Source organism: Cololabis saira, chromosome 6 (genome assembly GCF_033807715.1).
Source record: "Cololabis saira isolate AMF1-May2022 chromosome 6, fColSai1.1, whole genome shotgun sequence".
In the NCBI taxonomy this organism is placed as follows: Eukaryota; Metazoa; Chordata; class Actinopteri; order Beloniformes; family Belonidae; genus Cololabis; species Cololabis saira.
Window position 1 is genome coordinate 19,801,426 of NC_084592.1, and position 16,649 is coordinate 19,818,074.

The 16,649-nt window shown below is 39.2% G+C and overlaps 1 protein-coding gene across 7 annotated transcripts in view; it reads left to right on the forward strand.

Moving 5' to 3' along the window:
- Positions 1–7,362: 7,362 nt before the first annotated feature.
- Positions 7,363–16,649, forward strand: part of stk39 (serine threonine kinase 39) — a 28,529-nt gene continuing 19,242 nt past the window's right edge. For all 7 annotated transcript variants that reach the window (XM_061723557.1, XM_061723558.1, XM_061723559.1 and 4 more), the window contains exons 1-10: positions 7,363–7,648; positions 9,933–10,045; positions 10,305–10,413; positions 11,520–11,658; positions 12,039–12,094; positions 14,126–14,235; positions 14,435–14,536; positions 14,858–14,991; positions 15,143–15,191; positions 15,665–15,730. In XM_061723557.1, coding sequence (XP_061579541.1) covers positions 7,510–7,648; positions 9,933–10,045; positions 10,305–10,413; positions 11,520–11,658; positions 12,039–12,094; positions 14,126–14,235; positions 14,435–14,536; positions 14,858–14,991; positions 15,143–15,191; positions 15,665–15,730 — 1,017 coding nt within the window. In that variant the 5' untranslated portion in view covers positions 7,363–7,509. The remainder of the gene's footprint in view (positions 7,649–9,932; positions 10,046–10,304; positions 10,414–11,519; positions 11,659–12,038; positions 12,095–14,125; positions 14,236–14,434; positions 14,537–14,857; positions 14,992–15,142; positions 15,192–15,664; positions 15,731–16,649) is intronic.

Genomic DNA, 16,649 nt, shown 5'->3' on the forward strand with positions numbered 1-16,649 from the left:
GCGTTGAAATGTCATGTAGGACAGTCAGCAAACGTTACACGACCACGGCTTTATCAGGATCAACACATTTTTTTTTTTTTTTTTTTTTTGTAACGAGCCGTTTGATGTAGAGCAGCATTTAATCCAGCGCAGTGTGGGATCTTTTTTTTTTTTTTTAAACAGGAAAAACATGGACAGATTTAGTTTATATGTCGCATTTATTTTAGAAATGTTATCTGATCCTGATGGGGGATCTTACAATGACCTGCCTACCGAGTCAGGTGTGACCTTCAACACGTTATCACAGCCACACTCACGCCGATCATCTGTGAACACAAATAGGGCAACAAACCACGGAACACATCATGTTGAATAAACTCTGCCACCTATTGACAGATGAAAATGTCACAATGACCATTGTGAGTGAATATATATACAGTATAGAACAAAGGTTTGGACACACCTTATATATATATATATATATATATATATATATATATATATATATATATATATATATATATATATATATATATGTATATATATGTATATATATATATATATATATATATATATATATACATATATATATATATATATATATGTATAAAGTATATATGTATAAAGTGTATAGTATAAGTATAAGTATAATATATATAAGTGTGTCCAAACTTTTGTTCTGTACTGTATACATATCTGGGTTCATTTTACATATGACACACACACACACACACACATATATATATATATATATATATATATATATATATATATATATATATATATATATATATATATATATATATATATATATATATATATATATATATATATGTATATATAGGGGTACAGCTTTTTGCCTAACCCCACATAAAAGCACCCTGAATTTGCAAGCAGCTGCCACTAAGCGTCATTATTAAGGACTAGAACGGGACTAGACCAGGACTGGACCGGGACTAGACCGGGACTAGTCCGGGACTGGACCGGGACTAGACCGGGACTAGAACCGGACTGGACCGGGACTAGACCGGGACTAGAACCGGACTGGACCGGGACTAGACCGGGACTAGAACCGGACTGGACCGGGACTAGACCGGGACTAGAACCGGACTGGACCGGGACTAGTCCGGGACTAGACCGGGACTAGTCCGGGACTAGACCGGGACTGGACCGGGACTAGACCGGGACTAGAACCGGACTGGACCGGGACTAGACCGGGACTAGACCGGGACTGGACCGGGACTAGACCGGGACTGGACCGGGACTAGACCGGGACTAGAACGGGACTAGACCGGGACTAGAACAGGACTAGACCGGGACTGGACCGGGACTAGACCAGGACTAGACCGGGACTAGAACGGGACTAGACCGGGACTAGAACAGGACTGGACCGGGACTAGACCGGGACTATACCAGGACTCTTATCTTATTGTTATTGCTTTGGTTACAATCCCGTACTATAATATAAAGATAAAACAGAAGGTCATATATTTGGGGATTGTTATCTCTAAGGACAAAACAGCAATTGAAAAGATGAATATTTGGAACAATGTGGACAAGTGTAAGTCAATTTTAAACAGGTGACTACAAAGGGATATTTCAATTTTTGGCAGAGTCTTATTATCAAAAATGGATAATCTTTCCAGACTCATTCATTTGGCATTCTCCTTTGGCATTTTATTTGTTCTGCAGCGATATTGCTGCAAAAATGCACTTGAAAGACACTTTAAGTATTATTGTTTGACTGGTACCATTCCACTTTAAAAACTGTCATGTTTAGTGATGTTTTTGAGCTGTATAGATAAAATTAGTTTGAATTTCTATGCTTTATTTTCAGGGTAAGAAACATCTGTTGCTAGATTGTCTGATGGGTGAGGTAGCCCAGACTAAATGTAGAATTTTCTTTGTTCTGCAACAATATTGCTGCAATAAAGCATTTGAAATACACTTTAAATATTCTTGTTTTGCTAGTATCATTCCGCTTGAAATTATGGGAAAATGCATAATTTAGTGTTGAATAACGTGCCAGGCATGTGCAGCCCCTCTGATCTGAGATGCATCCTAGTCATCATTTTCTAGAACCGGCCCTGAATCGCAGTGTTGGTGAGAGGGACTCATAGGTCCAGATGAAGGAGACAGAGATCAGATCAAAAGTTTGGGGACATCAGGAGCTCGTGGTTTATCAGTCCATCATTTGGATTTGCGTTTCTTGTTCTTGAAATCTTCAAAATATGTTTTGTAATAAAAATTTTTATGAAAAATGTTTTCTAAATATTGATTTTCATTTTTCATGAATATCTTTAAATATTCAATCACACTTCACTCTACCAAAGGTAAAACAATTACAAGAGACAAAAAAGTTGTTTACACTAATATTCACACCATCACGGCCTGCTGCTGATTATCTTCATGATTTCAATGTTGCACATGAAACCAATCGATGATATTGATATGCGTGTTTATGCATCATCCTAATATTAAACTCCAGTGATCAATATACTGACTGATGACGTTGATCACTGGAAAACACGTAAAACTCAGACATCTGCAGCTTTCAGCTTTGTGGACTTACCCTGGGAGATCACAGCAGCGTGGCTGAGCTGACCTCAGGTGAACCGAGGTCTTCAGTCTGACACAGGTGGGATGATGTCTGTGGTCCCGACCTCAGTTGGAGGAGTTTAAGTGTCTCGGAGTTTTCTTCATCATGGCGTAGTGTTTGTGCCTCGTTTGTGAGGCAGCGATGGCAAACAAGCGTAGAAAGATGTGTTATGTGAGGATGAACCTTTGAAACTGCTTATTATATTTACTGGGGAGAACTGAGAGATTTTAGCATCCAAAATATAACAGCTGCACAACCCACTGTGGCTGATACACTAATACACGGTTATAAAACAATGGGATGAGGAGTGCAGGACGTCAAATAAAAGGGCAATCCTTTATTATTTTGCTATTACACAATTTACTTTTCATTTCCTGTTGTAAAACCCTTGTGTTAAGATATTGTTATACTTCTTAATTTTTAAATGGAGTTTATCCTTTAAAAAAAAAAAAACTTTCTGAAAATGTTGGAGCACAGAGGAGCACAAGCTGGAAGGGTTAATATGACTGGATTACATCGAAACATAAAATAAACAAAAACATATTACTATATACCTAATATTTAATTGTGGGTATTGCTTTGAAAAACATTCCTAACCAAAACATATTTTATTTTCAGGCAGGCAGTATCTGTGCTGATACGTTTCAGCGCAACTTCTTTGAGTTTTCGCACTGTGTCTTCAAAGAAGAGAATATGTGCCGGGTCCAACATTTTGTCTGTCCAGCATGTTCTCAGACATGCTGTCTCCTCTGATGGAAACAGAAAACACTACAAATTTTGCAAGTCGAAGGGGTAGGTATAGGTACTTATAAAGGTATATGACACCTGTTTATTTTAGGGTCATTTAAGTATTAAAGCTGTCTATTTTAGTGTTGATAAATTTAAGTAAATGGGAAAGAAAACACATTTAATACAAATTGTAACCCTTAGGGTTTATTTGAGTGGTTATAAGAGACATTATTTTATCACATAATAGTTGTCAGTGTGTGACATTTCCCCCAGTTTGTGTTTTCTGTTTTGCCCCGCCTGTCTTCTATCTGCCCTGATTGTTCACACCTGTGTCTCGTTACTCCCTTGTGTATATCTGGTCTTGTCTTTCCCTTGCTCCTTGTGGTTCTGTAGTGTTTGCTCCCTCCATGGTGGCCCATACTTTTTCAATCCCTGTTTCTGTGTTTTTTGATCCTGCTAAGCAGCGCTTTGGTTTTTGGTTCTTGCCTTTTTTTTTTAAAATAAACCCTTTTTGGCTGAACTCCTGCCTCTCGCTCTCCTGCATCTGGTCCTCATCCTACCACTCCGTGACAATAGTAAATTTACTACTTTATGATTTTTATAATCGATTTGCAAGTTAACTTATCATTGACAGGACTGAGGAGCCCCCTTATATAAAGACCTGTTCCTGGCCAAGGATGAGGACGTGTCAACATTTGTGGACCTTGTCAGGGGAAAGCCCAGAAGTGTAGGAAACCTTTGTTGTATTTATCATTATTGTAATTTATACAGCTCTTCTTTCTCTTTTATTTATTTTTTTACATATGTCAAAATGTGTGTAATATACTTACTTTATAGGCAGTGCTGTCTGTGGCACTGCCAAGTTCACCGCTGGCAGAGAGATGTCCAAAATGTCCGGTGCCCAGATTGACGAGGGCATTCAAGTGTGTGTGTGTGTGTGTGTGTGGTTCTTGAGGCTGGTTTCATCATTTTACTTCCAATCCAAGTCTTATCCAGCATCAATACAACAAGTGTAGTCCGAGCAGCACATTTTAGCAGCAGCAACAGAGAGTGCTCAGTCTGTATGTCTAACAAAGAGGCATTCAGGTAATAGTGTTAATTAGATCACCTGCGTCTTTGACACCAACACAAATGACTGCAGTTATGTGTGTCAAACAGAGGGTATGGACATGAAAGCATTAACAAATGCTAGTGGTCACGGTTATGCCTGTGAAATGCAACTGAGACTTGAGCCTCATGGAGACGGTGCAGACAGTTGCAAAGATTAAAATTAGAGCAAATCTGTTGTGTGAAGCACAATGCTGATGAGACACTTGCTGACCATACAAGGATTTAGTCTAAGTAAGAATTGGAAGTATAAAAGTATAACAGACTTTGGTGGTTTAGTGGTATTTGTCTATCTTTTTATACTAGCCAAGTATTATATTTTGTCATTGGCACCCATATGACAGATGCATGCTTGAGCTCAGCCTTGCTGTGTCAGTAGATTATTAATCACTACATTTTCTTCTGATTAACCAGACATGGGTTTCTCTTACGTGGACTGAATCACTACCGCAGAGAAATATTTGCCTATCCCATGTTTCTTCAAAGAGAGATGGCAAAGAAGGCAAATGTCTTTTGTATGGATGTAACATGCAGGTAATCCTCAGTCATTTTTCAAATCCATCATCATGAATAAACTGTCCTGTGTCTCAGCTTTACAGTGATGGCAGTCATTTTAGATTGATATTATGTCAATTAAAAATTATATTTTTTTAAAACTCATTCAAAATGCTGCTCCTACTTCTTAGGTACTGGTCATACCTGAACAAAGTTGCAGAGGGTATACCAGAGCTTCTGCCTTTGTCAGAAATGAGGCCATTTCTAAATGTTATGCATGCTAAAGCCCATACAGCAAAATGCAAGGTACACATGCAATATCTACAGGGCAAGCTAATAGAATGTGCCGTGTTAACCTTCATCCACTGTTTTTCTGCTGCTTGTGCAAATTTTTGGAACAGGGAACACCGCGGCAGGCGGCCTCTCGCCTGCCACTGAGCTCGGCAGAGCGGTCCGCTCTTGCACTGCGGTAGCACAGTTTGTTGATTTTCCCGGGGTGCGGAAGAGGAAACTCCTTCCGCGTTCATTTCTGACCAATCAGAGAACAGTTGGTTCGCGCATGGCATTTGTTAACACCTTTGAACCGCTACAGACGCTTGCCTTGTGAACACAAACCCCACAAACAAGAAAAGAAACAACTGTATCGATTTAGCCCCTGAATCGGAACAAAACAAATGGGCGACAGGTGTGAAAGCACCCTGAGAAAAGTAATGTGCATCTTCGCAGGATCGAGACGCACATTTTGATGTGTAACATACCTAGGTGAATGTTACGGTTCGGGTGAAGAAACGGCCGAAGAAATGGCATAAATTGCGGCAAAATCACACGATTAATTCAAAATAGCCGACTTCCTGTTTGGTTTCGGCCATGGCGCCAAGAGACTTTTCTTTAAGTTGTCCCATGATACAGGTGTGTAGCGATTTTCGTGCATGTACGTCAAACCGTATTGTGGGGCTTGAGGCACAAAGTTTTCTAGGGGGCGCTGTTGAGCCGTTAGGCCACGCCCATTAATGCAAACCATTAAATATAAAGTTTTTTTTCCAGGCCTGGCTTGCGTGCAAAATTTGGTGACTTTTGGGGCACGTTTAGGGGGGCAAAAAGGCCTTCATTTCTTCGGAAGAAGGAAAATTCCTACAGATACAATAGGGCCTTCGCACTGTCAGTGCTCGGGCCCTAATAAAACGCAAAACCAAAGGTTAGTGCCGTTTTGACAGCAGCAACAAAAATGACAAAAATGACTTTTTTAGGAGCACAATTTGAGGCAACAACAAATCTGTTGTTCTGGGTTATTGATAGGGGAGTGGTAGCCTAGTGGTTACAGAAGTGGACTGGAGTCTGGAGGACCAGGTTCAAGTCCCCAGGATACAACCCAGGTCAACCACCCTGGGCCCCTGAGCAAGGCCCTCAACCCCAACGGCTCCCCGGGCGCCGTTCATATGGCAGCCCACTGCTCTCTAGTCTGTAGAGATGGGTTAAATGCAGAGACCAAGAAATACCACATTTGTTTTTATTGTTTATTTTATTTTATCACCAAAGAGCAAAACTACCAGAGTCAAATTCCTTGTTGGACAATGTTCGAACCTGGCCAATAAAGATGATTCTGATTATAATTCTGATTCTGACATAATGGAATAAATAAACTTTGAATAGATACAATTCTATCTATCGATGGTTAAGGCTAGGAATTAAGGTTTTTTTATATATGTACTGTATAACCTTCTGAACCTTTATATACTCATCTTTATATATATATATATATATATATATATATATATATATATATATATATATATATATATATATATATATATATAACATATTTATGTGTGTTTGTGCTGACATCATATGTAAAATGAACCCAGATATTATTATATTCTTTATATTTAGTTATATACATTTAAATAACAAAATAGGAAACGTCAAGGTGAGTATTTCTTTTCTTTCTTAGCTTTGTATTTTGATTCCTGCTAGAATCATAGTTGTAGCTCGAGCCACCGTCGTCGTCATCAGACTATAATAAGTGCGACGGCGCCATCTGCTGGTCAGTCACCGCAAGTGCCGTTAACAACGTCAGTCGCATGTCTGCTGACACATTAAACAAGTCACACTACGTGTCATTGAGGCTCGATGTAGCTTCAAAAGCCTTTTAGGTTTCAAATAAAGATCAATACATACATTAATCAATACACATATATCCCAAACACTGTTGAATAAAAATACAATTCAATGATTTTTTTTAAACATTTTTTATTAGATAATATTCTATATTCCAACTTTTACTTTTTTCAAACCGTCTGCCAGATTTCAAACTGTATAACCGGGGGGGCTTTAATTGAGGTCTTCCTGTGTGAAGTGACACATCGTGGAGTCATCTGGCAGTGTCATCTCGTGGGCACGCGTGGATGTGACAGTGCGCGCACGCGTGTGCTCCGTTACTTTCCGGGTTGCGCTCAGTCAGGTCGCTGCGGCTGCCGGCTCGACACTTTCCCCACCTCACGCTCCGAGGAGAGGAGGCTCAAACCCGCAACCCCCCCCCACGTCGGTGACCAGGAGCCGCACAAGCAGCGCAGCATCTCATCATCCTCATCCTCCTCCTCATCATGGCGGACCAGGGCGAACCCACGACCCCCGTCCAGCCGCCGCCGCAGCAGCAGCAGCAGCAGCAGCAGCAGCAGCAGCCGTCCGTGACAGCCAGCTGGCCAATTACCAGGGAGTCGTACGAGCTGCAGGAAGTCATAGGTTAGTACCCGCTGTTTCCGTGGAAAGGCAGCCCACGGCGGCTCATGCAGTGACGCCAGTGGGGCCTACCGGCTTTTTTTTTTCCTCTTATGCGTCTTTGAATACTTTGCAATGCGGATGTTAAAGCCTAAATTATGGTTCAGCGTTAAAACGACGCAGAGTTTACAGAGCCGACGCGTACCCTACAGCGTAGGCTCTGCGTTGGTGTAACGCGGGACCATAAATCAGCCTTTAGGAGACCCAGTGAGGGATCACCGGCGCGCAGATGCGTCCACACCAGGCGGAACCAGCTCTGCTGCAAGGCAGGGGGCTCTTAATGTCACATTGAGTGCTTTTATTTATTTATTTTTACCCCCCCTTTCCCCCACCAGTTCCGTTTGTCGACATTTCTCCAGCCTTACTAATTTATGGCACGTGTCCAGTTTACTAGTGATTACTGAAATCATAGATTGCTGTGGCTCTGCTTTTTCTGCCAGCAAACTAAAACTGTCCAGAATGGTTCCAATATATATATATATATATATATATATATATATATATATATATATATATATATATATATATATATATATATATATATATATATATGTGTATGTATGTATATATAGGGGTACAGCTTTTTGCCTAACCCCACATAAAAGCACCCTGAATTTGCAAGCAGCTGCCACTAAGCATCATTATTAACCTGCAAGCACAACACTTTTTTCCCCTCAGAGCAAGATGTTTTTTTAAAACGCAGTTTAATGCTATTATTCAATTTACAGATTATTCACTTGACTGGCTGGAAAGAATCATCAATTTTGTCTTCCGGAGGGAAAAACATCATTGACTATTATTCATTTACAACAGCGGCAAATTAAAAAGGGCAAAGACAGTTGTAAAGTTCTGTTTACATCTTCATGATTATGTAAACAAAACTTTGTTTTTGTTTTATTTATAGTGAGATTAACCTTCACACTACTTCAGAATATCTTGATTGTTCCAAGTGTTAAACATTATGGTAGCATCATATGATGTTATTCATTCAAAGGGGGAAAAAAAGTGATATGGTAATAATCATTTTATGCGTACAAGCAGCATGATTTATTGAATCAAACCTCTAGGTCACGTTTCTTTAACTATGTTTAGCTTTGCATAGCTGGCTCTAATTAAAATGTAAAATGGGAAGAAAAAAAAGAAGGGACCCACATAACCCACTTTGTTAAGTTTCGGACATTTACAGCAAACTACACAGAATAAAGGAATGCAGGAAGAAAGTTGTGATGATTTCTGAAGGGCAGGGCGGCTTTCACTGAGTTTCACTGGGGCCCCATTGATGACTTCTTACATCACTGACTAAAAAAAACGTGGCCTGTCATTGTATTATTCACATTGTTATGACGCTATAATGAATGAATGTGATTCATTTAGAGAAGAATGTGATTTTTTATTTTTTTTTGTTGTCTAAAGTCATTTAAAAACTATAACTCTTTCTCTATTTTTAAGTTGAGTGAAATTCACTCAGCTGAACCAAACCGTGGTGAACTTTAGGTCTCTAGTTGTGTGTTAAAATATTCGAAAAAACCAAAACAAAAACAAAGAGAAAACAACAACATTTTGGCTGACGCAATAGCAGAAACCGTAAAAAAACACTGTGAAGGTAGAGAAGGAGGTTCTGTGGATGTTTTTGGCAAATGCGTGAAGTGTGCAGATGTGCTGACAAGTCATACAATTCGTGATAAGAAATAGTGACACAGCTGTGAGCGGCTGACTGTGATGAGTTAGTGAGACCACCCATTCCTGTCATCACAGGGAGCTGGGACGCAGCCAGATCTCACGCGTTATCGTGTTAGTCTTATCTATAACCAGCAGCTGGCAGGCGGTACGCCATTTTTCACGGTGTGAAGAGGACCACTCCTCTACAGCCTGGCCTGATTTGTAGTCAGCTGTTTAAAAATGATGTAATGATGTACTCTAAGTCCGCTTACATTTCCTCCGATGTTTCAGCCGCCACACGTCAGAGACAAAAGTTATAAACTAAACAGAAAAGCTGAGATGGACGAGTCGGCCGGATGAATACTGTACACGAATCTGCAGAGTGATGCTGAATTTTATTCTTCCAGATGTGTGTGTGTGTGTGTGTGTGTGTGTGTGTGTGTGTGTGTGTGTGTGTGTGTGTGTGTGTGTGTGTGTGTGTGTGTGTGTGTGTGTGTGTGTGTGTGTGTGTGTGTGTGTGTGTGTGTGTGTGTGTCCCTCTTGGCCCCATGTCTACTTGGTCATTTATGTGTTGTTGCTGTGATTCCAGGCAGCGGGGCCACAGCTGTGGTGCAGGCGGCCCTCTGTACCCCCAGACAGGAGCGCGTGGCCATAAAAAGAATCAACCTGGAAAAATGCCAGACCAGCATGGATGAGCTGTTGGTTAGAGCAACAAACACACACTTTTTATTTATTTGTTTCTAATGCTTTCTAATTGCTTTACACCAAGCTATATTGCTATTATTCTTTTTTATCTGAAAATTAATACACATTGTGGTTTATAACACAACACTATTTCTAGCGCAGCTTCCTATAAATTCACAGGATTTCCTGCCGTTAACGTTGATTCTTACAGATCCTTTTGAAGAAGTAAATATTCTGATTAAAAGCCTGATGTTGTGTTATTTGTCTGTACGAATAGAAAGAAATCCATGCCATGAGTCAGTGCAGCCACCCAAACATTGTCACCTACTACACTTCCTTTGTTGTAAAGGATGAACTTTGGTTAGTCATGAAGCTTCTGAGTGGAGGTAAGTTCACTGCTGCCTTAATAACACCTTAATTCACCCGGGGGTGACGCTGCACTGTCGATGCATGTCCACATACCTGACTTTTAGCTCTTAATTATGTAACACACACCCACACCCACACACACACACACACATATATATATATATATATATATATATATATATATATATATATATATATATATATATATATATATATATATATATATATTATTGATTCTGATTTTCATTGTACTAACTGTAAGTAATCAATACAGTTACATAACAGAGGCAGGCTGTGTGCTCTACTAGCTTAGTTTTAGGCACTCAGCCTTTGTTAACTTCATAACATTGGGATGCTCAGCAGGATGATGTTTTCCATGTGTTGGATCTGTGTTGGATTCGTTTTCTTTGTTCCAAACATTGTGGTTGTTGTTCTTGGGTGGGTTATCTTTCCCTTACAGTCGTTACAAATTGATATCTTTGGTCATTCTGTACTCAAAGTGATAAAAAAAACCATCAAAGATTACCAGCAACTGTGTTGCCATGACACACTTGCTAAAAGAAAATAGAAAAAAAAGTAACTTCTCCTCACTTATTGTTAATTAGTGATGGGAAGTAATTGTCAAATTCCAGCCAAAAAATTAATTTATATGTGCTCTGCACACGTGTTTATACGTATATGTGCATGTACTGATGAAAAAAGAAACAAAACAACATAAGGATTTATTGGTATTTGGTGCCTCAGTTTGAAAAAAAGAATCTTTATGTGAAGAATCAAATGATTGTTCAAAAGTTTGTTTTTGTGTCTCTAGTTTTTATTAATAACCAAACATGTTTAATTGAGGAAAGAAAACATACATTTTACTTGATTGTAGGCTGATTTTAGTAAAACTTTGTGTAAACTATAAAAGATTTATAATTTCATGTCATGATTTAATTAAAACAAAAAAAAAGAAGATTTGAGCTATGAATGGTGCAGGCTTTGCTTTCTGTACTGGACGTAGAGTACTTCTAATAAACTGGCAATAAATAACAATTAGTGTCAAGGTCATATAATAGCTGGTTTGTATTTTGTGAACAACAAAGTGAACTGAATGTTTTCGATTTCCGTGATCTGGTTTTAGGTTCTATGCTGGATATAATTAAGCACACAAATAAAGAAGAGGATAAAAATCGAGTTTTAGATGAGCCTATCATTGCCACAATATTAAAAGAGGTTCTGGAGGGCCTGGACTATCTGCACAGAAATGGACAGATTCACAGGTAACACTTTCTAATGTTTACTTTTATCTCTAAAAAAAAGAAAAAGACTTCCGAGATTCTGTCAGTAAAGAAAGTTTTCTCACAGATCGGGTGATTAAAATGTCGTCACTTATTCATTCTGATGCTCTGGATAAGAAAGTTGAACAAATAGCTATAAATTTCACTCTAAAGTGGGTTAGAAAATGTTCATTTATTGGATCTCGGCTCAGCTGTACACTTCCTGGATTTCAAGGTCATTGAAAGTCAGGATTAAACCTCTGTCAGTCCCTTGGGCAGAGTCCTAGATAATGGTCAGTGGGACTTGTTAACACGATAGGAAAAATCAATGCTGCTCCGTGTGACTTTGATGTTTCACTCTGTTGCTGTTTTGTTGACCTCAGGGATGTGAAAGCTGGGAACATACTACTGGGAGAAGATGGCTCTGTCCAGATTGCAGGTTTGTTGTAACTTTTGGAGTATGCCTTTTTCCCCGATCACATGTCTTTTTTGTTTTAAAAAGCATATACAATGCTGATTCTCGTGGTTGTGATTTTATTTTGAGGACCAACTACAGCGTTTTCACATGCTGTAATATTAAAGACACATTTATCTCCCCCTCGGTTTATAGTGTTTCAGCACCTTTTGTACTTTTCCCTTCAAACGCATCAATTTTAGTACCATATCCTTGAGCTCCCTCCCAAAAAGGTCTGCTCTGATTGGTCATCTGATTTATAGTCCTGTGAAGTCCTTTTATTGTCTCCCCCTCTGTGGTTAAAGTTAAGAACAGGCCCTCCTGCAGGCTTTTCATTGGGTTCCCGTTGCTAATGCTCTCTTCCACTTTACTTTACATCTCTATTAATTGCAGTTGATTTTAAGGTGTATTGAGCCGTTCAATGGGACTTAACCACTCTTTTTCTACAAAGTGGCCCTGTTTTGAGATCAGTTTAAAGTAGGACTGCTGGAGTTAATGCATCAATTATGCCTTATTGTAAATTGTGTTTAATGTCGCTATTTCTTTAATGCGAGAATAACGTACGCACGTTTCAGGAAATATGACCCTCGGCCCACCCTGTAGTTTGGAGAAACAATAAGCGATACGGCTGTTATAGACTGTAAACTTTTGACATGTATTAATACAAACACTATTTGTTTAAATCAAGAATAAATGTTTGCAACTGTATTAATTTATTGACAGTATTAGTTTAAAGCTTTGCAGTTAAATTAAAATAAATTTGGGGCACAAATTAAACTCTTTGACCGTAGAAGCTTGTTGTACCATTTGAAGGAGCATACAATACCTAGCCTGCACAAAGCAAACTGAGATCAATCACAAAAGTGTCTGGACATTTTTGTCTGCAGTTTGACATTTTTCACATTATCATCATGTGTTGAACAGGACGATGTTGTTAAAACTCTCCCTGCAGATAGGAACACTGAAGTAATGTAAAAGCCAGGAGAGGTTAAAGATGAATAATTCCTCCGTTAATGTTCATTTCTTTTGTTTTATCAAATCTTTTAGAGCCTATCATTTTTGCTTATATGGGCACAGTTATTTACACATTTGTTTTGTAATGGCAGCTTCTGAGGCTGCCGATACTACATTCAAAGAAATATAGGAACTTAGAGTTTCCTGTTTGAAACTGGAAAAATCCAACTGAAATCCCCCCAAAATTGAGAAGAACTGAGATTTCTATTAAGGATATAAAATATGAGACAAAATATTATTAAAGAATATTCATTTTATGAATCTGTTAATTTGAGTGACTATTATAACTGTTGATGAGACATTGCTGTTAATAGCAAATCATAAAAGCAAGGAGAAGTGGGTTTATCTTCCCACTTCTGAAGTACAGCAAGACTGATTTAAACTTGTAGTCTATTCAGATGCCAATAAAAATGCTCTCAAGCACAGAAAACATATTGTAATATGCCCTCTTTAAGCTTTGCGACTTTACAGACCTAGATAACCTAAATTATAAACTAAATCCTGGTGGCTGTTTGAAAGGATTTTCTTTGCAACAAGAAAATATTTATAGTCAATCACATTCAAAGAGAATAGTCATTACACTGTCACGGATAGATAATATTCTGTTATTAATAATAATTTACATGATTCAATAAATACTTGTGTTTTTTTCTAACGATTGAAAAAACTTCAAACTTCCCGATGACACTTAATTATTTTATAATGCGCTGGTTTGACGAGTGGTGATGAGGGAGAAGCTCGTAAAAAAGGCAAATGGGCTCCACTTAGATCACTTAAACTGTCAGACAAATAAAAAGAGCTAATATGTCAAAGAACTGTTAATGGATCCTATTTTTCACTACCCGTCCTGTTAAATAGGAAAATTACTTTCCACTGGTTTGAGTGCTTCTCAGAGAAACATCATAAACAGAACATCCAGATATTTAAAATATATTTAAAATAATAGTAAAGCCTGTAAGATATGTAATACTAAACAAATCTCTTCTTGTTCTGTTTTCATAGATTTTGGAGTAAGCGGTTTCTTAGCAACAGGAGGCGACATGACGAGAAACAAAGTTCGGAAGACTTTTGTCGGCACGCCGTGCTGGATGGCTCCAGAAGTGATGGAGCAGGTCAGTTTATTAAGTGCTGGTGATGTTGGATATTCATCAAAATGAGTCAAATTCATTTCCCAGAGTTTGTCTGCTTGGTATTAAGAGCATCCTTTATCGATCCCCAGTGGGGAAACTCAAGCGTTTTTTTCGCTTAAGCGACGCATCATCAAAAATGTTTCCATTTGTGTTTCACTGTGCCGTTACTCCATGTCCGCAGGTCCGAGGCTACGATTTCAAAGCAGATATCTGGAGTTTTGGGATTACAGCCATCGAGCTGGCGACAGGCTCTGCACCCTATCACCGCTACCCTCCTATGAAGGTGACTTTTAGATGAGTCATTTGTTATTATGTCATTTCCCTGTAACACAAAGGAAAAGATCAGAGGAAAACATTGTCCATTCACGCTTGGATTAGTAAGCGTTGTCTTACATGTTTCTGTGAAGTGTCATCATTATCAAGGAAAAAAAAAGGAAAGAGCCCTTTAAAACTTGCTGTATTTGCTCGTTGAGTTTCCGCATTTCTTTTCCCTACCATTTCCTCCTTTTAGTTTCATTTCCTCTTCTGGTTTGTTTATTTTTCCTGCTTAAATGTTTGCTGGGTTTGAACTATTTTCCTTGTTTGTTTGTTTGTTTTTCTTCAGGTTTTAATGCTTACCCTGCAGAATGATCCACCCACCCTGGAGACGGGCATCGAGGACAAGGAAATGCTCAAAAAATATGGCAAATCATTTAGAAAGCTAATAACAATGTGCCTTCAGAAGGATCCTGCCAAAAGGTCAGAACAACATTCCTCGTATGAGGGAAATACTGAGGGAAGCTGACGAGGCTCCCGTCGCATGTTCTTGGTTGTTTTGTTTCAGTGAGTTCTTTGTTGTGTTGTCTTCTAAACCATTTTATTTGTGTGCGTGCGTTTGTTTTATCTCTAGGCCCACAGCTGCGGAGCTTTTGAAATGTAAATTCTTCCAGAAGGCCAAGGTATTTGTTTCATCTCAAATATTTGACGCTGTGTTATTATTGTTACCGTCATGGCTTGGTGCCAGCTCCAACAGTGACTCGGCTCTGTGCTCCAGAGGCTTTGTGTTGGTTTCATCATGGTTAGTTGTAGTTAGATCATTAAAAACAGAACTTTAAAATGTAATTAATGAAAACATAGCAGACTACACTGCAGATTGTGATTTTTCTTTTTAAAATGAATGTGAGCATCCCCTTACCCTCCTGTAATACATATTCACATTCACAAAACCAACTTGTACAACACAGAGAAGTGAAAATCATTAATTTAAACACCACGGGGGACCCCAATAAAACCCATCACTGGGTCAAAACAAATAAAGGATTCCTTTGATTAAACCTTTAGGTGCACTCAAGGTTATCCCGACTCATTATTACTCATTTTGATGAATTAAACATTTTCTTTTCACTTGCTGTTTATTACTTTTGTCTTGCAGAACAAAGAACATCTGGTTGAAAAGCTTTTGAGTTGTGCACCAAAGATTTCACAGAGAGCAAAGAAGGTATGTTTACATAAACAGTCGCTGTAAAACAACTCCGTTGTTGGTTAAACATGAATAAATTGTGGCTGGGATCCACTGAAGTGTCGAGCTCCACCAGAGTGTCGCATTTACAGACAACACATGCCACGCGCTCTGACTTTCCTCCGCACCTCAAAACACTTTGTGCCCTGTTGTGTAGATTATGTAAAAATATGGGCCAGTGTCATATTAGAGTCCCGCTTGCACAGATGCACGGAGGGCTGCATCTGCGACTCCGAGTGCAGCTCCCTGTGTGCGTCAAGACAAACAGGGATTAATGGATTGTTAACATCGGGCGACAGAAAGGAGCACATTTTTGTTTGGTTTGCTTGCTCTGTTGCTCACTGGTCGCGGCGGTCCAGGAGGAAGTGCAGTTTTCAGGCACAGCTGATATTGGCTTCACATAATTAACCGCCTGGATGGCGAGGGGCAGGAGTGGGATCAGGGGGCCATTGCCAGAAGGCAGAGTGGCCCGGTAGAGGAGTGGAAATTCACTGACATGGTTGAGAGTAAATGGAGGGCATAGTAGTCGGCACGGGCATTGCTGTGCATGACGTAATAATTACGCATAAACAGTGTAAAAGGGCATGATGATGTTGATAGTTTATGTAGGAACTGCAGGCTTGTAGCAATTACAATGAGGGGGAGAGATATTTGGAAAACCTTTACAAAGCACAACCACCTCCCTCATGTGTCACTCAAAGTATGCAACATTATACTTTAATGAGTTTCGGCATTTTGGATGTCATAAATAGGGCTTTGTAAATGTGCTTTTAGACGGTTTGGTCTGTGGGCCGTCCCAAACTGGAGAGGTGCAATTACAGCACACTTACTGTAAAGAATTTACCTCATTTCTTAATGTGGAATCATATGATAAGTGCAATGCAGAAAACAGCATTGC